This window comes from Dermatophagoides pteronyssinus, unplaced genomic scaffold (genome assembly GCF_027571235.1).
Source record: "Dermatophagoides pteronyssinus isolate colony J.1.1.1.1 unplaced genomic scaffold, Derpt_VIB-CSIC_2022.12 sq0018, whole genome shotgun sequence".
Classification (NCBI taxonomy): Eukaryota; Metazoa; Arthropoda; class Arachnida; order Sarcoptiformes; family Pyroglyphidae; genus Dermatophagoides; species Dermatophagoides pteronyssinus.
The window spans coordinates 255,769-275,945 of record NW_027461542.1 but is presented as its reverse complement, the minus strand read 5'-3'; the positions used below and the strand labels follow the sequence as shown (position 1 = coordinate 275,945).

The 20,177-nt window shown below is 28.7% G+C and overlaps 5 protein-coding genes across 5 annotated transcripts; 1 reads left to right on the top strand and 4 right to left on the bottom strand.

Moving 5' to 3' along the window:
• The first annotated feature begins 2,328 nt into the window (after positions 1-2,328).
• On the top strand, positions 2,329-7,220 carry ATP8A (ATPase phospholipid transporting 8A1). Its single transcript, XM_027345776.2, has 6 exons — positions 2,329-2,444; positions 2,812-3,708; positions 3,788-4,856; positions 4,916-5,559; positions 5,633-5,863; positions 5,939-7,220. Exons 1-6 carry the CDS (start codon positions 2,420-2,422, stop codon positions 7,009-7,011), a joined length of 3,939 nt encoding a protein of 1,312 aa, XP_027201577.2. The 5' UTR covers positions 2,329-2,419; the 3' UTR covers positions 7,012-7,220.
• A 977-nt stretch (positions 7,221-8,197) lies between these two features.
• LOC113795593 (uncharacterized) lies at positions 8,198-11,621 on the bottom strand. The gene is made up of 4 exons (XM_075822518.1): positions 10,034-11,621; positions 9,689-9,959; positions 9,183-9,627; positions 8,198-9,122 (listed from the first exon to the last, which is right to left on the bottom strand). Exons 1-4 carry the CDS (start codon positions 10,490-10,492, stop codon positions 8,546-8,548), a joined length of 1,752 nt encoding a protein of 583 aa, XP_075678633.1. The 5' UTR covers positions 10,493-11,621; the 3' UTR covers positions 8,198-8,545.
• A 132-nt stretch (positions 11,622-11,753) lies between these two features.
• On the bottom strand, positions 11,754-12,993 carry LOC113795589 (coenzyme Q-binding protein COQ10 homolog A, mitochondrial). The gene is made up of 2 exons (XM_027345784.2): positions 12,474-12,993; positions 11,754-12,394 (listed from the first exon to the last, which is right to left on the bottom strand). The coding sequence occupies exons 1-2, from the start codon at positions 12,707-12,709 to the stop codon at positions 11,944-11,946; spliced, it is 687 nt and encodes a 228-aa protein (XP_027201585.1). The 5' UTR covers positions 12,710-12,993; the 3' UTR covers positions 11,754-11,943.
• A 143-nt stretch (positions 12,994-13,136) lies between these two features.
• On the bottom strand, positions 13,137-16,015 carry kdn (citrate synthase). The gene is made up of 6 exons (XM_027345756.2): positions 15,863-16,015; positions 15,118-15,239; positions 14,261-15,063; positions 13,968-14,199; positions 13,698-13,907; positions 13,137-13,629 (listed from the first exon to the last, which is right to left on the bottom strand). Exons 2-6 carry the CDS (start codon positions 15,118-15,120, stop codon positions 13,465-13,467), a joined length of 1,413 nt encoding a protein of 470 aa, XP_027201557.1. The 5' UTR covers positions 15,121-15,239; positions 15,863-16,015; the 3' UTR covers positions 13,137-13,464.
• Positions 16,016-16,957: 942 nt separating this feature from the next.
• On the bottom strand, positions 16,958-19,519 carry LOC113795568 (secernin-3). Its single transcript, XM_027345759.2, has 2 exons — positions 18,156-19,519; positions 16,958-18,076 (listed from the first exon to the last, which is right to left on the bottom strand). The coding sequence occupies exons 1-2, from the start codon at positions 18,306-18,308 to the stop codon at positions 16,958-16,960; spliced, it is 1,272 nt and encodes a 423-aa protein (XP_027201560.1). The 5' UTR covers positions 18,309-19,519.
• Between the last annotated feature and the right edge of the window lie 658 nt (positions 19,520-20,177).

Genomic DNA, 20,177 nt, shown 5'->3' with positions numbered 1-20,177 from the left:
TAACTTTAATCATTTATAATTGGTTGTTGATTCAGCAAAAATGAAATGAAAGTAATCTCTCAAAAGATATTTATCATCCAATATTTCAATCAATTTGATCAATCAATCAATCATAGAAACATTTGCAATACACCAGAGCAACACACACACTGGTGGTATCATCGATACTCCTTTTTTTGGTTTTTGATTTTGGTTTTGTTTTTGTGTTTTTTGTGTGTTTAATGTTTAACCGAAACGAAATTTGACCTGGATTAAACGAGCAATTTTCATCATCATCATCATCATTGTTTTCTACTTTTTGCTTTCCACTTTTTTTTTACCTATCATTTTTTTTTAAACTTTGATTTTAATTTGCAAAAGTTTGTTTTCATTGTTTCTTTTATTCAACAAAAAGAAAAAATCAACAAAACGGATCGGTAAAGGTATGTAAATTTTTGTTCGATCTTAATTTCATTTTCGTTTGTTTTGGATTCTTGTTTCGGAAGTTTTTCCCCCACCACCAATCCAAGTTGGCATGCCAATGATATCGACACAATGAATTTTTCCAGTTTTTTTTTTGTTGTTGTTGTTGTTGTTTTGTGAAGAACTTTTCCTCGACAACAACATTTTCATAGATGAATTTTTTCAATTTTTTTTTCAGAAGAAAAAAAAATTTCTTGACATTGAAAAAGGATATCTTTCTTTTGTTGCTTAGTTATTCATTTCTTAATGAACGAAAATTCGTTCATTTCTTTTTGAATTTTTGATATCGAATTTCAAAAAAAAAAATGAAACAAACAAAAAAATCAATTTTAATGATTCAAGATAATGACGTTTTTCGGTGGTTAGTTTGGTCGCATTCTCATTATGGAAAAAAGAAAAATTCCTATTAAAAATTTTCAAATTTTGTTTTGTTCAAAATTTTTTTTTTTTTTAAGAAAAAAAAATTGTTGAAATACGTCAAACGCGAATAATGATAGGTTTTGTGTATACAAGGGAGACTGAGAGAGAGAGAGAGAGAGAGAGAAATTGTTTGGAATGAATGGGAAAACGAATTTTTTTTAAAAAATTTAGTTCAACATTTTTCTTTCGGAAAATGAGAATATCATCATTTTTTTTTGGTTACTCTTGGTTACAAATTATTATTATTTGTAAAAGTTTTTTTTTATATTTTTTTAAAAAAATGAAATGAAAAATACCAACAAAAAAAAAAATACACATTGATAATGTCCGTTTCATTTTGGTGTGTGTGGGTGTTTGTGTTTGTTTCAATGTTACAATCATTGATGTTTATGGTATTTTCATTCATCCTTCCATTCCATCGACATACTTTTTTATACAAATTTTTCTAATTAAAATTAATGACAGGTGTGTGTTCGTGTTCGTGTGTGTGTGTCTGCGTGATGATTGTCCACATGAATTCCTTTCATGATTCTTTCTCTATGTATATATCTTTGATTCATTTCAAAATGAATATGATGATTGTTATATCAATATATTTAATTGAAAATTTATTATTTATATCATCATCATCATTATAGATTGTGTGTTTTTTTACTATGAATATTATAAAATGTACAAACAAACCAAAACCAAAACCAAAAATGAACGGAAAAACAAAACCAAACAAATTTTTACCTTGACATTTTGAATCCATCTTCTTTTCATAATTCATTAATTTCTATACACACAGGGTGTGTGTTTTTCGTTTTTTTTTTCGTTTGATTATTTGGTGCTGTTTTTTTTTGTGAAACAACTTAACCAAGAAAAAAAACTGATCATCGTCATCATCTTGCTACACCACACACACACAGACATTTATCACTTGTCATTTTCTTTTTCTTAATTTCTAAATTTCGTGATCATCATCAAAGAGAAGAAGAAGAAAGAAAAAAATGAGGAAATCCGTTTGGTTAGGCCTTAATTATGAACTAGACAACCAAATGGTTGACAATGATTTCAAACATGCAAAACATATATTGTCAGAATCTGTTGGCGTTTTTAATGGAATTATTTTCCCAATTTGATTGACTGATTTTGAATGACAAAAAAAAACAACAGCAGAAAAACGCAAAAACAAAAAGCAAAAGTTTGCATTCATTTTGTTTGTTTATTTATGGTTGGTTGTCATTTTGTTTGTTTGGATCGATTCAGTAAATATATATTTTTTTTCTGGTGCAATTATTCATATGAATTTTCTCAACTTTATCCAAAAACATTAAATTCAAATGAATTTTTACGCTTATCGCATTATTTTTTTTCATATGAATTTTTTTTTTTTGATTTAAAAATAAATCCTACACCTACGTAAAACTTGGTGAAGTGAGAGAGAGAGAGAGAGAGAGAGAGAGAGACAGACAGTGATAAATTCATTTATATCTTTATTTTAAAATAATAATAATAATCTTTCTGAAACAAAATTATCATTATTAATGTCAACATGAAACGTTCATCGATAGCCAAAGGTTTGGATATTTTTTCATTTTATATTTTCCAATATATTTTCATTATTGAAAATCAATATCGTATCAAATATATTGATTTCTATTCGATTGATTTTTTGATATTGATTGCTCTCACTGTGTGTGTGTGTGTGTTTATTTGATAACAAATGATACTTTGGCTTTACATTTGACTTTTTATCAGTAATTTGTTTACTTTTAATTTTGATAAATGCTATGGATTAAATCATTATTATTATTAGGGATTATTAATGAGTTTTGTTTTCATTTACGATTTTTGTTTTTATTTATTTATTTGTTATTGATTTTTTCTTTTGAATCTGTAATTTCATTTTCGTTATTTTTTTTTCATTTGTTGTTGAATAATTAGATGAAAATCAGCCTTATATAATACAACAGGCAATCGAATCGGAAATCGATACAAAATTATCGGTACGTTTTCAGAAAAATAAATGTGATTCAACTGAATCGACAGCAACAACAACAACAATATTTACAATAGGTGAAGAATATAATAATCAAAAAAATAATAATAATTCAAAAATAAAAACAACGAAACGAAAAAGTCTTTCGAATAAAAAGGCTACTGTAGCAGTAGCAACAGCGCCGCCAATTAATGTTCGTAAATTATCAACACCGAAATTAATTAAATCATCATTAGAAACACCAACATCATCATCATCATTGATTTTATCATCAAAATCATCTACGGAATCAACAATCATGTCACCTGCAATTGAATTACGTCGTTTTAGTAGTAGAGGTGGTAGAAGAAGTTTATCCGGTCAAAATTCACGTTGGTCAAATTTTTTTCGTCGAAAATCACAACAACAACACAATACTCGTATTGTAAAAGTATTACGATTAAATAATAGATATGATGAAAATGTAATAGCAACAGCAAAATATAATATTGTTACATTTTTTCCGAAATTTTTATTCGAACAATTTCGAAAATATGCCAACATATTTTTTCTATTTATTTCATTAATGCAACAAATACCAAATGTTTCACCAACTGGTCGTTATACAACACTTGTACCATTAGTTTTTATATTAGTTGTATCGGCATTAAAAGAAATGTTTGAAGATGTTAAAAGACATCGTGCTGATCATAAAGTAAATAATAGTCAAGCAGAAGTTTATGAAAAATCTTCATTTGTACAAACAAAATGGAAAAATTTACGTGTTGGTGATATTGTACGTGTTAAAAAAGGTCAATATTTTCCAAGCGATTTAGTTATATTCACCTCAAGTGAGCCAAATGGTAAATTTTTTTTTTTTTGTCAATTTGAATCGTAAAAAATCATATCTGAAATTATTTTTTGTTTCTCTCCTTTCCATAGGTATATGTTATGTTGAAACTGCCAATTTAGATGGTGAATCAAATCTAAAATCACGTTCATCATTAAAGATTACTGATGAAATTTGTATAACAACCGATTCAGATGATAAAAGAAAATTAAATATGCAAGCATTTGAACCAAATAAATTAACATCGGCAATAATTAATTGTGATTTACCGAATAAAGAATTATATGAATTTATTGGAAAAATATTGATCGATAATCGTGAATATCCAATATCACCGGAAAATATTTTATTACGTGGTGCTAAATTACGAAATACTGAATGGATAATTGGCTGTGTTATCTATACTGGTCATGAAACAAAATTAATGATGAATTCATTAAATAAAACAATATTAAAACAATCATATGTTGAAATAATGACCAATCGACAGATACTTGCATTATTAGGTATATTGATTGTTATTTGTTTAATATCAGCAATTTGTTCAGTACTTTGGACAAAACATAATCAATCACATTGGTATTTAGATGAATTACAATCACAAGTAACGGCCAATTTTTTTCTCATTCTACTTACATTTATTATACTTTATAATAATTTAATACCAATTTCATTACAAGTAACACTTGAAATGGTTAGATTTATACAAGCTCATTTTATTAATAATGATTTGGAAATGTATTGTCCGGATTCGGATACACCTGCAATGGCACGTACATCAAATTTAAATGAAGAATTAGGACAAGTTCGTTATATATTATCAGATAAAACTGGTACAATGACAAGAAATATAATGGAATTTAAAAAATGTTCAATCAATGGAATTATTTATGATGAACAAAATTTTAATAAATTAGTTGATATTATTAAGAAAAAAGAAAAAGGTTGTGATAAAGTTCGTGAATTTTTAACATTATTGGCTGTTTGTCATACGGTAATACCTGAACCAACACCAAATTCAGATGATGGATCAAAATTTATTTATCAAGCATCAAGCCCGGATGAAGCTGCATTAGTAAAAGGAGCACAACAAATTGGTTTTGAATTTTTACAACGAACACCGGCAAAAGTTGTTATCGATGCTATGGGAAAAATTAAAAAGTAATTATTTTCTTTTTTGTTTTGTTTTTCGTTTACTAAAATTCAATTTTTTCTTACAGGTTTGAAGTTTTAAATATACTACCATTCAATTCGGATCGAAAAAGAATGTCGACAATAATTCGAACACCATCATCGAAAAAGATTAAAATCTATACAAAAGGTGCTGATTCAATTATTCAACGTAGACTATGTGAAAAATCATCAAAAATTTTTACTGAAACTGAAATCAATTTGACAATATTTGCAACAAGTGGATTACGAACATTATGTTGTGCATATAAAGAAATTCCCGATAATGAATATGATGAATGGGAAAAACGTTATAATAAAGCATTACTTATGCCAGCATCATCATTAGAAGAAAGAGCATTACGTGATCAATCATTGAATGATGTAATGTCCGAAATTGAAGAAAATCTTATATTACTTGGTGCAACAGCTATTGAAGATAAATTACAAGAAGGTGTACCAGAAACTATTGAAACTTTAATCCGTGCTGGTATCAATATTTGGATGTTAACTGGTGATAAACTTGAAACAGCTACCAATATAAGTTATAGTTGTCGATTGTTGAAAAATATTCAAGCAATAGAATGTTATCATATTATTAAAGATGAAACACTTGATTTATGTCGTGAAACATTGGTAAATGCTGAAGCAAAATTAAATGAACATCCTGAAGATTTTACTTTGATTATTGATAGTAAGTTTTCCACACACACACACAAAAAAAAATCAATCTATGATATCATTAATATCTTTTTTATTAAATTTAGGTAAACCATTAAGTTTTTGTCTTCAACCAGAATTAAGGCCACAATTTATGGAGCTAGCATTGAAATGTAGATCAGTAGTTTGTTGTCGTGTATCACCTGCACAGAAAGCCGAAATTGTTAATGCTGTTAAACAATCAACAAGTGCAATTACATTAGCTGTTGGTGATGGTGCCAATGATGTAGCAATGATCAGAGCGGCTAATGTTGGTGTTGGAATATCCGGTCAAGAAGGTATTAATTTTTTTTCATTCATTAATTGACAATAATAACATTGATATATAATATAATTTGTTTGTAAATAATTAGGCTTACAAGCTGTACATTCATCGGATTATTCTATTGCTCAATTTCGTTTTCTTGCCAGATTATTATTGGTTCATGGATCTTGGTCATTTTCACGTGTTTGCAAACTTATCCTTTATTCATTCTATAAAAATATTGCATTATATGTTATTGAACTTTGGTTTGCATCTGTTTCGGCTTGGAGTGGCCAGGCAGTATTTGAACGATGGTCAATTGGTTTATATAATGTTATATTTACTGCCGGACCTCCACTTGTTATCGGTTTATTTGATCGTATATGTTCGGATAAAGTTATGCTAGAAAATCCTGAACTTTATAGAGATCAAACAAACGTTTTCAGTATTAAATTATTTTGGTTTTGGATTGCATCATCTATTTGGCATTCATTGGTTCTTTTTTGGTTAACCTATGCCACTGTCAGTCATGATGCATTATGGGTTAATGGAAGATCTGATGGTGGATATCTATGTTTTGGAAATATTCTTTACACTTATGTGGTTGTCACTGTTTGTTTGAAAGCTGCATTAGAAACAAATTGTTGGACATTGCCTACACATCTTGCAATTTGGGGCTCAATTATATCATGGTTCATTTTTCTTATCGCTTATAGTCGTGCATGGCCAGGTTTACCAATCGGTGCTGATATATCAGATATTGATCGAATTATTTTCACTTCAAACATTTTTTGGCTTGGTTTAGCCATTATACCTTTTGTCGCTTTATTAGTGGATATTATTGTCAAATTGGTGACACGTACCTGTTTCAAATCATTAGCCGATCGAATTATTGAATTAGAAATGCTTAAAGAAATGCAATCTCGTCAACGTATATCGATTAGTGAACGTGCACGTTTATTGTTAAATAATTTTAGGCCAGCCAGTAGAGAAACACCACAACATTTACGACGTGAACGAATTTCTTCAATCGAAAGGATAGAATCATCAATACATCCAAATGCAAGCGATATTGAAAAAGATGCATTACATGGTTATTCATTTTCAGAAGAAGAACGTGATCCATCTAGTGCTGTTTCACATTCAAGTGCAATCAGATTATATCCTGATACAAAAATGTAAAATTTCAATCATCATTATCATCCATCATCATCATTATTCATACTAATTTATGTCCAAAAATGTGTTTCTGAATCATCATCATTTATATTCAAATTAATAAATCATATATTTTTATGATTATGATTATTTGTTTCTACTACTATTATCATCTTCTTCTCTCAATTGTAATTTGATAATTTGATTTTAAATAAAAATTTATTGATAATTTATGAATATCATCATTGGAATGTTATCAATAATTAATTCAATTTAATGAACTGTTTTTATACGATGCAAAATGGCAATTCATAAAAACTGTACACCACACAAACAAACACATTTCACATTTTCACATGTTAGAATTTTCGAATGGTTAAAACATTTGATTTGATTTGATTTGTATCATAATGTTGGATCGTATTTTGAATTCTCGTCAATCTTCATCAAAAGAATCCGAATATGAAGATTGTTTTCAATGTCGTATGATTGGTGGTGGTGGTCTTGTCGGTCTTGGTAGCTATATTATCTATTATTCATTTCAACGAAGAAATATACCAACAGCAAATAAATTATCCGTTTTTGCTTCAGCATTTATTGGATCCGTTGTGATGACATTGGGTACAATGCGATTACTTGGTATTCATGAATGGAAAAATATTCCAAACAAACAACAATCAAAACCCGAATCATAGAACCAATATTATCAACCGAAGGAAATACGCATGTAAATTTTATTGATATTTTTTTTTCATTTTGAAAAAACGAACTGAACATTATAAAACATTTTATTTATGTAGATCAAACCAAAATGTAGTCATTTTTTTGCCTCCTCAAACCAACAAAATGTGTAAAATTATAATCTGCAATGTTGTTTATTTTGTTTGTATCATCATCGAAGAATTTAAAAAAAAAAATTCACACAAAAATTTTTATATATCAAAAAAAAACAAACAAAATCTTGGAAGTGAAGGGGGTAAGAGAAAAAGAATCCAAAACTAAATCTTTGAATAAGAATAGAATGGCTTTTTGAAAATTCCGTAGGAAAGAGAAAAAGAAAGAATTAAAAATAAAATGTTTGATTATGAAATCAATCAAGAAATTCACATTCACATTAAATGTTTATGTTGTGTATTGTAATAATCAAAACGAAAAAAAAAGATCAAATCATCATCATCATGATGGCCACACTAAAATTCTACTATTCTAATATTTTTTTTTTTTTTTTTGATTGACAGAATTCATGTAAAATTTGTAATTTTTGTTTTTACGAAAAAAAAAATTATAAATTTTGTAAATGGTGTGTGTGTGTGTGTGTGTGGAAGTAAAGTGAAACAAATCCATGTGTGTGTGTGTTATGTATGGTTATTTTATATATTTATCAGATCAAATTAGGTGAAGAAGAAGAAGAAGAGGGGAAAAAAATATCACTTAAACAAAAAGATAATAATCATCATCATCAAATATAGTGATTAATATAATTATCACACACAGAAAAAAAACAAATGTTTTACAGCTCATTATTCATTAATCTTCAATGTAAATTCCAAAAAAATTATCAATCAGAATCCATTTGAACATTTTCACTTTTGTTGTCGCTGCTATTATTATTATTATTTGAATCCTGAGTAGTAACATTTTCACTTGATGTAGCCGAACGAAGTAATGATTGATGTTGGGCTGTTGTTGTTGTTGACTGATTATGATGATGATGATGATGATGATGTTGTTGATGGTTAACAAAATTTGGCTGCGAAAATATATTCATCGGTGATGAATGTTGTTGGCTTCCAGTTGTTATATTACTATTTGCAAACAAATTAGTATATGATCCAATTGATGCTAAAAATGAATGTCCACATTTTGGACAGCAAACAGTTTTATGACGACTAATAGGACTAATTGGACGTGGCATTAATTGTTCATGACTGATTGGTGATGAAATTGCTAATGGTGTTGGTGGTGGTGCTTTAGCCTGTGGTGACATTGCAACATTCATTGGTACTGGTGATGATAATGTTCGTTGTCGAGCACCACCACCCCCACCATTCGATGATGTACTTGGTGTTGGTAAAATATAATCATTTGAAACATGACGATCATCAAAATCAATCTCTAATGATGATTCAGATTCACTGTGGAACAAACAAACAAAAAAATTAAAAATTGTAAGAATTCAAATTATCAAATTTTACCTTAAATGTCGACATAAACGTTCACGTCTTTCAATTTCCATTTGTAATTTTCGTTGTAAACGAACATTTTGTTCTCTTTGTTCACGTTCTTCTTTTTCCAATAAAGACATTTTTTCATTATGTTCTTTTTCGGCTATTTGAAGTCGATTACGTAATTTCATTACTTCACTACGTAATGATTTTACATGATTACTTAATTGATGAGGATCACACATACAACTACGTTCATTCATTGATGAATGATTCATTAATGATGATGAATTATTATTCGAACCAAGTGAACAAATTGGTATTGATTGTCCACCGCTATTGCCACCACCACCACCACCACCACTGTTCATTGGACTCATCGGTTGTTGTTGTTGTGATGATGGTGGTCCAGGTGATTGTGCCGGTGTCATAACCTGTACCGATGATGATGATGATGATTGATTGGAATTTTCATCTATAATAAAAATCAATATAAAATCAATCAATTAAGCAAAAAAAAAAATTCTTGGACATACTTGATGAACAACCACTAGCCGCACTAAATGTTTCAAGTTTATCATATAAATCACGTTTTTCATTTTCCAATTTATCCATACGTTTCCATAATTTATTAACCAATGCTTCTTGTTCTTGTTCCAATGTATTTTCTAATTCAATTTTTTCTCTACGTAATTGTTCCAGATTATTCTGTTTCCGGATTGTTTCATTTTCTAATTTTTCAATTTTTCTCATCAATTTATTAACTAATGCTTCTTGTTCTTGTTCCAATGTATGTTCCAATTGTACCTGAAAATGTTTTTTGCACAGAAAGAAAAATCATTAAAATAAAACCTGAAAATCAAACAATGGAAGAAACAAACCTTTTCAGCACGTAATTGATTCAATTTTCTTGATAAATCATTTGTTAAACATTCTTCTTCATGTTCATAATTAAGTGCTAATGTTTCTTTTTCTTTTTTTAATGTTTGTATACGTTTCAATAAGGTATTTGAAATATATTCTTCTTCTTGTTCAGCTTTAGCCTGTATTGATACTGATGCACGACGTAATGTTTTATTTTCTTCAATTAAACTTTTTATACGTAATTTAAGTGTATCGATTTCAATTTTTAATACACGATTTTCTTGTTCTAAACGATCCATTGATGGATTTGAACCAACAACAACTATTGATGATGATGGTGATGGTGATATTATATTTGGTGGTGGTGGTGATGGTGTCATAAATGATGATGATGAACGACTTGTAGCTATTGGTGATGCTAACATTGATGATGATGATGATACACCATCCATTTGACCTTCGGATGAATCGGCCATATTCTTTTTTTTCAATCAATTTTTTACTTGAATCACAAAAAACAACAACAATAACAAAAATAAACAAATTACTCACTCACTCACAGAAAAAAACAAACAAAAGATGATGATGATAAACACGCCGACAGTATATAATGATAAACGCAACTTTTTTTGCAAATCAAAAAATGATAATCATCATTATGAAAAATGAAGAAAAAAATTAATCGATCGATCAATTCAATACAATCGATTATCGTAACAACCGAGAAACAAAATATCGAATCAATCAAAAAAAATGAACGAATTTTGATCGACGAACGATGAATTGGCAGAAAATTAAAATTTTCCAAATGAAATACAAATTGGCAGAAATAACATACCGACGAATCAAGTGTTAATTTTAAAATCTGGTGAATTTATTTTCAGTTTGATTCAATTATCAAATGTCATTTCGTTTTTAGAATATATGTTTAGTGTAGCAAATAACACAGACCGAGCAGCAAAACAACCATTTGAGTTTTTCGAGACAAAAAAAATAAACGGGGCAAAAATTTAATTCTTTTTTTTAACCCCCTGTCTGCCACCACAATCAATTTGTCATTTGAAAGAGATTCTGTCGAGTCTGGTCGGATAATAAAATAATAATTTTTGTTTTTCGGAATTCTGCAATTTTCAATTGAGCAGCCACTTTGTGTTGAAATACACCAAACCAAACACACAGACAGCACTGAATTTCTCTTGTTGAATTCACTTTCTTGGAACATACAGAATATTCATATATAACACTCATCAACAAACAAACAAACAACAGAAAATACGCCGTTGGAGTATGGTTATGATGACGATGAAAAACGCCAATTCGGGATTCAGCTTGCGCTTGTGTTGAAAACAAAAATTTGGCTGCTTCTTCGTTTGTTGTTTTGCAAAAATGGGAAGGATCTTTTTCTGTTTCCAAATACACGTTATATATGCGATTTTACTGTTGCTGTTGTCCGCAAATAAAGATAATTTTTTTTCAAATTCAAAACTTTTTTTCTATATTTAAAACTTTTAAACAAAAACAAAACAAAAAATGTCTGGATGGATGGCTGGAAGAGCGAGAGAGAGAGAGAGAGAGTGGGAGAGAGAGCGATTAAAAACCGAAAACAACAAACGCCGATCGACGATGAGCCATTTAAAATAGAAAAAATAAAAGAAAAACCAGCTGCTGTCATTATAGATTTTTCGAATATTTGTAGCGCCATCTTTTGCACAAGAATTTCAATTTTTTAAAATTTAATTTTTATTTTATCACAAATTTTGTAGTTTGACAATTTTTTAATTATAAAAATAAAATTTCATTGATTTTTCTGTCCTAAATAATAATAATAACAACAACAACAAAGTGAACAATATTTAAATAAACCATAACGATGAATAATTTCGTTTTTTCGATGATAATTTTGATGGTTGATTGATTGATCGATGGATTAAGATTTATCGTGATCATTTGTTGTATCAAAATATAATGGATCAGCACTATAAATAATATAAGCACGATCTAAAAATGCTTTCATTGTTTTCCGAGTAAAATCATCAAAAAATAAACTCATAAAACGTGAATGTATTGTTGAATAGAATTCAAATTGTACATTGAATGTAACTAGCGTACGTTTTTTATTCAATTCTTCAAATTTCCATTCAGATTCTAAAAATTTTAATATTGTACTATCGATACCTTTTACTAATAAACGATTCGGTTTATCCATATAAATAATTGATTTATATTTTTCAGTTATTAATGGTGGATAACCAACAATTAATTCTGCTTCCATACGATCATCTGTTCGTGATCGTACTGTTGATTCTAAACAATTTGGTAAAAATTGATCATAATCATCAACATTTGCAACAACATTGAATATTTGTTTTTTTGTAAATCTATTTGAATGAAAAAAACAAAAAGAAAAAGAACATTACAAAATCACGATTATTATTGGCATCAGAATCAATTTCTTACCTAACAATTCTTTGTTCAGTAAATACATGACGATTATTATTATCATTATTTAAATCTTCAGATTTTGATGATTGAAATGGTAGATCAAATAATGATCTTTGTGATAATATAATGATATTATTATTATTATTTTTCAAATCATTTAACATTGATAAATGCTGTTGTCTATAGGAATTATGATGATGATTAGGATTCATAAGATTATTACGTAACAATATCATAATTGAACGTCGCATCCTGGATTATAAAGAAAATGTCAACAAATAAATAAAATTGTAATCAAACAGATTAACGAACGAAAAAACAAAAATTATTTTCTTTTTAAAAAATTGAAAACTAAATGAAAATGAAAATAACAACAAAATTGACACAGATGATCCGATGTTGTTGATGTTGTTGATGATGATGATTGAAAACAATCGAAAAACGCATGCGCTTTCAATATGTTTGTCCCAAATTTGTCCTCGAAAAAATTATTCTTTTCAGAAAATTTTTACAGAAAGGTTATTATAATTTTTTTGTCAAAGTTTTTCTTTCTTTTTTTTAATCGACAATTCTATAAAATACAAATTGTTTTTGTTGTTGTTGTTGTAATTAAAAAATAATAATCATTATAATTATAATTTTTGATGGTTGAGCTCTACCAAAAACAAACAATCAAGATAATAATTCGAATTTTTGTTTTTTTTTTTTAATCTTATAATTTAAACTGAGATTCATTCATTTATAATAATAATAATAATTTATAATTTATAAGTATTAATACAACCCGGATATTTTCATTTTATATATCTAACCGGGGGATAATTGTAGAATTAAGGAGAACAATTTGTTGTTTTTATTGGGTTTTTTGATTTTTTTTTTGCTGACCAAATCTCTAATTTTGAATTTGATTTGTTTTTCTAAAAAAAATTCTTCTTCACAATTATTATTTGAATATAACACCATTAGATTGATTTGAGGGTTTGTTTTTCGATTCGGTTTATTTTTTTTACAAAGCACCAACCAATTTTTGTAAACCTTCAGTTGTCATTGATTTAGGTCGTTCAATAGGCAGACCAAGTGCACGATCCCAAACTAATGATGACATAACACCCAATGCACGTGATACACCAAATAAAACAGTATAATATTGCATTTCTTTTAATCCATAGTACTAGTTAAATATGTCAAATAGAAAGGGTTATATTAATGGATAATTATTAATAGAAAACAATATTTTACCTGTAAAAGAACACCGGAATGGGCATCAACATTGGGCCATGGATTTTTAACTTTACCAAGTTCCAATAAAATTGGTGGCACAATTTTATAAATTTGTGCAACAAGTTTAAACATTGGATAATCGGGTAAATGTTTGAGTGCAAATTCACGTTGTACAGTATAACGTGGATCAGTTTTACGCAATACAGCATGACCATAACCAGGTACAACCTTTTAAATTATAAAAAAATTAGATTTCTTGCCAATCACAATAAGCAATAATATTTTTACCTGACCACTTTTCAATGTTTTCCATACAAATTCATTCATTTTTTCATCACTAACATTGTCACCAAGTTCTTTCTGTAATTTTGTTAACCAAACCAATACTTCTTGATTAGCTAAACCATGTAATGGTCCAGCTAAACCATTCATACCAGCAGCAAATGATAGATAAGGATCAGATAGAGCAGAACCAACAAGATGTACTGTATGAGCGCTTACATTTCCACCTTCATGATCACTATTTTTTTTGAAAAAATGATATTGAAAAAAGTTGATGTTACATTAATATAAAACCTTACCTATGGATGGTGAGATAAAGGCGCATTAAATCGGTAAATACTTGATCATTAAAACCTAACATTGTTGTAAAATTAGCTGACCAATCTTTATTTGGATCAATTGCACCAATTGATGATCCATCACGATAAAGATTACGATAAATAGTTGCAGCAATTGTTGGTAATTTTGCTATCAAACGAATAGCATCTTCATAAACATATTCCCAATATGTTGCTTTATTAACACCTTCACCATATGCTTTAGCAAATAATGATTCAGTATTACAAGCAGTTACTGCAGCACTAAATTGTGACATTGGATGTAGATTTGATGGAAAATTATTCAACATTGTAACAACATGTGATGGTAGATCGGCATGAGCAGCAAATTGTTTTGAAAGTGTTTCAACTTGTTGTTTATTCGGTATATCACCGGTTAATAAAAGCCAATAAAGACCTTCAGGTAATGGTTCTTCACCACCAGGTGCACGTGGTAATTTTTCACGACATTCAGGAATTGAATAACCACGAAACGAGATACCAGTTTCAGGATCAAGATAAGATGTTTCAGTAACTAATGCTTTTAAACCACGCATACCACCATAAACTTGATCGATAGCAATTTCACCAATAACATTATTACCAAATGCAGCACGAAATTCTTTAACACGTCGTTGATGTTCAACAATTTTTTTAGCCATAATACCTTTTAAATCGGTACTTTCCGATGGATTACTAATAAATCTAGCTGATGCATAATTAATACATGCTACAGGTAGGCCATTTGTTTGATTAATTTGAAATAATCGTCGACATAACATAGACTATATAATGATGACATTAAAGAACATTTTTTGTTCAAATCAAAAACAACTTACCATTTTTTAAAAAAAAGTTGATTCAGAATTGATTGCTTCAAGCAAAAAAAACAACGAAAAGTATGGATTTGAAAAAAAAACAATAACAAAAAAACAAAGTGAATGAAGAAACAATGGAACTGCTGTTTGAAGAGAGAGAAAAAATAGAAAAAAGAATTACAAATTAATTACAAAATCAATCAAAATTACAAAATAATTAATCAAAATTAATCAATCAAGTCTGACGACGATTAGATAATGTACCAGAAAATGTTTTTAATCTAGAAACCAAAACAAAAAAAAAAAAGAAACAATAACCTGAGGATAAAGATACTAAAAAACACTAGAAAAAAAACTTTTGAAAAAAGATCTACTTTGAAAAAAATTTTTAAAAGGAACTATGAAATATTTGGATATAATATGCGGCTAATATGATTTAAATTGTGATTCAAAAAACTAATATAAACTAAATGATCATGATGACGTTTACCACACACACACACACGCAAACACCACTGACTGTTGGCTGTTTAATCGATGTTTTTCTTTAGAAGAAAAACAAGTGAGAGATGAAGCAAATGAGAGAAAGAGAGATATCGATATCTTTGTATTGCAACAAAAAAGAAACGAAAAGAAATTTTTTTGATTAAAGAAATATGGATGGCTATTGATGATCAGTTTTTCGTGGCCACTGCCGTCGTTAGAGGATAATCGTGTTAAATTGTTTGTATCAAAAAAGAAAGAAAAGAAACAAAAAGAAACAAACCTAAACCAGAAAAGAAACACTGAAATGATGTCGATAAATGCCGTTCGTTTAATGTAATGATTTTTTTCTTTTCTTTTTTTTCCTTTGGCTGGTTGGCTTGGTGCTTTCGGTTTTCACTCTTCGTTCAGGTCGAACATTTTGTTTTTAAGGCAAGGACATTTTTTTTTTCTTTGGTAACTTTATTTATGAATGTACATTCCTATGGTTCGATTTTTTTTGGTTTCATAATTATATGCTACTACTTTATTTTTTTTAATATACGAAACATTCGTTCAGCTATGCTACTAGCAATCGAATCATCGATTATAATGATGATGATGATGATGATGCCGGTTGATTTAAAAAAAAAAAATTCGATTTTTGTTTGGGAAATTCTTTAATCGGAAAAAGAATTACAAATTTTCTATTTTCTTATCTTTCTTTTAAGATATTCAAGATTCCGTTATTGTATTTGTACCTGACTGATGTTTTTCAGCTTCTCTCTCTCGCATGATGATTTGAAAAACACCTTGTTTTTTTTTAAATTCAACAAAAAACAATGTCAAATGAAAAAAATACATAAATCACACCACCATGTTTAATCTGTATATAGCAAACAAGCAAAAAGAAAGGATCATCATGATGACGATGATGATTTTGAAGAAAAAATAATGTACAAAATGTTGATTTCTTTCAATCTTTTTTGTCTAATTTAACAAATGAATCGGTTTGATGATGATGGTTAATTCCAATCATTTCGTAATCAAGAAGAATCATCACTGTGTAATCGCTTTTCTATATTCAAAGAATGTTGATATTTTTAAAACTCTCTCCCTTTCGCTTACCATTGTCAATCTCTTCCCTTTGTAAAATAAAAGTACATGATCCTATACGAGCCAAAAACTTGACGAAAATGTCATGCATATGTCATATTGATAATGACGTCAGAAAACAACGAAAAAAATGAACAGATTTTTCTCCCTTATAATTTTATTTATTTATTTATGTTTATAAAAAAAGTAATTTGATTTACTAAAATAGATTTATAATTATAATAATAATGGATTTCTATTTTTGTTTTGCAGGTAATCAAAAATATCGATCGATCGATTTTTTTTATCGATAAAATCTTAATTCACTTTCAACTGAATCACTAAAAAGATTATCAATTTCATCATTATCATCATTAACATCATAATGGCCATCATTTTCAAACATTTTTTCCAATTCATCAATACAAACATTTTCAATTTTTAATAATGTTTGATGTAATTCTTGATCAGTTTTACATAATTTTTCATAAAATTCTTCATGTTTTCGATAAAGTAAATGTCGTCGATCTAAATCAGAAGAATTATCAATTGAAACATCATCATCTTCGGGAAAACTATTTGGTGATTTAGTTTTTTCCGATGCTATTTTGACTTTTGAATGAAATATAAATGGTTTATAATATGAATATTCGGAATCTGGTGTTCCGGTAAACCAATGTATCGATGGTCGTTGTTTAATATTATTCGATATAATCGATACCTGACTAGATGTTGTTGGATATTCATGATCATTCGAACGACAAATACCACTATTTTTATCACGTAATATTTTTATCATTGATTTTATATCAAAATTTTCATCTTTTGTATAATTTTCTAGGAAATTTTTTCCTGCTTCAAAACGTTTACGATCATTATGTTCAGGATCGGTGAATATTCGAGCAAAATCAAATTCATCTTGTCCATTCCATAAATTATTATCAATTGCTAATTGTTTCATACCATCACTAATACGATCAATTCGTGTACCAATACTAAGACAATTTGAAATATTACGATATTTCCCCTGGATTTTTTCCGCAACAAATTCATTTTCAACAGTTTCAATAATCCATGCTTCAAATGGATCAGCAATAAGAAATCCATTATGATAGAAAAAATTTGTTTGTATATTTGAACATGGTCCACCTTGTCCATATTTTTTCAATAATTCTGTAATAATATCTACTGCTTCATTGGCTGTACGTGAACGTTCCAAACCTAATCGTACTAAATCCATACCAAGTAATTTTTTTTCACGAACATTATCAACATTTTTTCGGATTATTTGATTCCAAATTGCTTCATTACCAATACAAACACCATGTTCATTTGAACCCATTTCAGCACCCCACATCCATGATGGTTTACTTAAAATTACGGAATTGGTTTCCGGAACTGAATCAATTTCAATATAGGTACACTTTTCATAAAAATTTATAAAAATTAATTACAAAACAATTTTTACTTTTTCAAAAACAGATAAAACAAATAGACATTACCCTTTGTTTACAATTATTTTCAAATTTTCTTTTTGGAATATAAACAATTTCTTGTACTTCACCGGATGGTCGATCAGAATTTTTACCAAAAATCATTTGACCAGTTCGAGTGGCCGTTGGTAATACAACAAATGTATCACATGATTGAATCATTTTTCAGAATTTTTTCAAAAATTAACAAACACTAAACAAGACAAATGAAAGAAAACTCTACAGAAATAGAAAAATTCCAACCAACAAGCCAAAAACAGAATCGAAAAAAAACCGATCGATAATTTTTCTTCTGAAAAATATCCTGGTTGTCAGTTTGTTGTTAGGTTGTTGTTGTTGTCGTTATCAACCAAAATCAAAACCAAACTTCTTAGCAGATGCAGTGTCTGTGATACACCAAAAATCAAAAATGATATTTTTTTTCACTAAAAAAAATTATTAAAAAAAAAAATTTTCATTGTTTCCAAAAATATCATTTCTTCTCTTCTTTTGGTCGGTGGTGTGTGTGTGTGTTAGACCAAATTTTCCATCATTTAAAATGAATGAATGGATAATGGATACCAGGAATTTAACCAAGCCAAACCTAAAGTTGTCAAACTGGATTGATATCTTTCTTTTTGTTTTCTGTTTATCCAAAAGCCAAAACAACCAAAAGCAACAAAGCAAAACAAACGAAACGAACAAACATTGTTATTATCGTCAGGGAATTATATAGAAAAAATGCCCGGTTGAATGATTATGATGACGATGACGATGGCGAAGACGACAACAACGATAATGATGATGACAACCATACATAGTTAATGATGATGATGATGATAATAATAATAATGATGGCTATTCACTTGATAATAATGATGATGGCATTATTCATTCATCAACTTTTTTTTTCTTCGTTTTTTTTGGCTATTTTTACATTTACGCCAATTTATTTTCATTTTCTTCTCTTCTTGTTGATGTTGTCCTTGAATGATCGAAACTGAGACGATTTTTTTTTATTATATTCAAGGATTCTTTTTTGAAAATTTATTAAATTGAAAAAAAACTGAAAAATTTTAAAATTTGATTAATTTCGTTTTTCGAAAAGATGTTTTTTTCATCCGATCCATTCGATTCTATATCCACCCACGCATACACACATTTCATTACGCGGATTTTCTTTCTTTCTTTTTCTCCGATTCACATTTCACATTTTCAATTCAATTCATTTATCATATTCATTTTTGGTCGGCGGCGACGGCGGCAATTCGGTTATTCTTTCCATCTTTATTTATTTATCATTTTAATGATGATGATGATGATGATGATATCCAGGACAAACAAACAAACAAACACATCCATCCAACCACTCAATCCAATATTCTTTACTATTTTCATCCAATCATGACAACAATCTATATGTGTGTGTGTGTTTATATAGAATCGAACAAATAGAAATAGAAGAAAGAAAGAATATTCTGGATCTAAACCAAAAGAATGATGGGAAAATATTCACAATTTCTATATCTTGATCAAGATGATGATGATGATGTTGTTGATGTTTATCATCATTTTTTGTATCAAGTGCATCGGAAGATGTGGCTGTCTGGCTGGCTTTAAAAAAAAAAAATCTTACAGAATCCAACAGAATCCATGGGAAAATTTTTTTTTCGGTTCGGTTCACCGATTATTCTATGCTTTAGCTCAACACCAAATTCTATATCCATTCATCCATAACATCATCCCATTCGCATGCTTTTATCCACCATCATTCCTCCCCACCGCAAACGACCAAAGGCTATTTGCTATAACCGAAAAACAATCGAATCGAAATAACATCAAGAATTTTTCGCTATAGCGACACAGAGAGAGAGAGGTCACCAAACCGATGGATAGATAGATGGATGAATGATAATGGTTTGAGGATATCCATCTTGAAAACAGAATTCAAAAATTCTGGAACAACCACTCACAGCCCTCAGTACAGTACAGCACAGCACTATTTCCACTAAAATTGTTTCAAATTCTGTTTATTATCGTTGATGCTGCTGC

Excerpts from the sequence above, each read along its gene's own strand:
- ATP8A (XM_027345776.2), top strand. The coding sequence starts at position 2,420 with ATGAAACGTTCATCGATAGCCAAAG. Across the intron at positions 5,560-5,632 it reads TTTTACTTTGATTATTGATA|GTAAACCATTAAGTTTTTGT; the intron begins GTAAGTTTTCCA and ends TATTAAATTTAG. Across the intron at positions 5,864-5,938 it reads TGGAATATCCGGTCAAGAAG|GCTTACAAGCTGTACATTCA; the intron begins GTATTAATTTTT and ends GTAAATAATTAG.
- LOC113795593 (XM_075822518.1), bottom strand. The coding sequence starts at position 10,492 with ATGGCCGATTCATCCGAAGGTCAAATGGATGGTGTATCATCATCATCA. Across the intron at positions 9,960-10,033 it reads ATCAATTACGTGCTGAAAAG|GTACAATTGGAACATACATT; the intron begins GTTTGTTTCTTC and ends AAACATTTTCAG. Across the intron at positions 9,628-9,688 it reads GGCTAGTGGTTGTTCATCAA|ATGAAAATTCCAATCAATCA; the intron begins GTATGTCCAAGA and ends TTTTTATTATAG.
- LOC113795589 (XM_027345784.2), bottom strand. The coding sequence starts at position 12,709 with ATGCGACGTTCAATTATGATATTGTTACGTAATAATCTTATGAATCCT. Across the intron at positions 12,395-12,473 it reads ACTGAACAAAGAATTGTTAG|ATTTACAAAAAAACAAATAT; the intron begins GTAAGAAATTGA and ends TCATTCAAATAG.
- kdn (XM_027345756.2), bottom strand. Across the intron at positions 13,908-13,967 it reads AAACATTGAAAAGTGGTCAG|GTTGTACCTGGTTATGGTCA; the intron begins GTAAAAATATTA and ends ATAATTTAAAAG. Across the intron at positions 13,630-13,697 it reads ATTCCGGTGTTCTTTTACAG|TACTATGGATTAAAAGAAAT; the intron begins GTAAAATATTGT and ends ATATTTAACTAG.
- LOC113795568 (XM_027345759.2), bottom strand. The coding sequence starts at position 18,308 with ATGATTCAATCATGTGATACATTTGTTGTATTACCAACGGCCACTCGA. Across the intron at positions 18,077-18,155 it reads AAAATAATTGTAAACAAAGG|TGTACCTATATTGAAATTGA; the intron begins GTAATGTCTATT and ends TTTTATGAAAAG.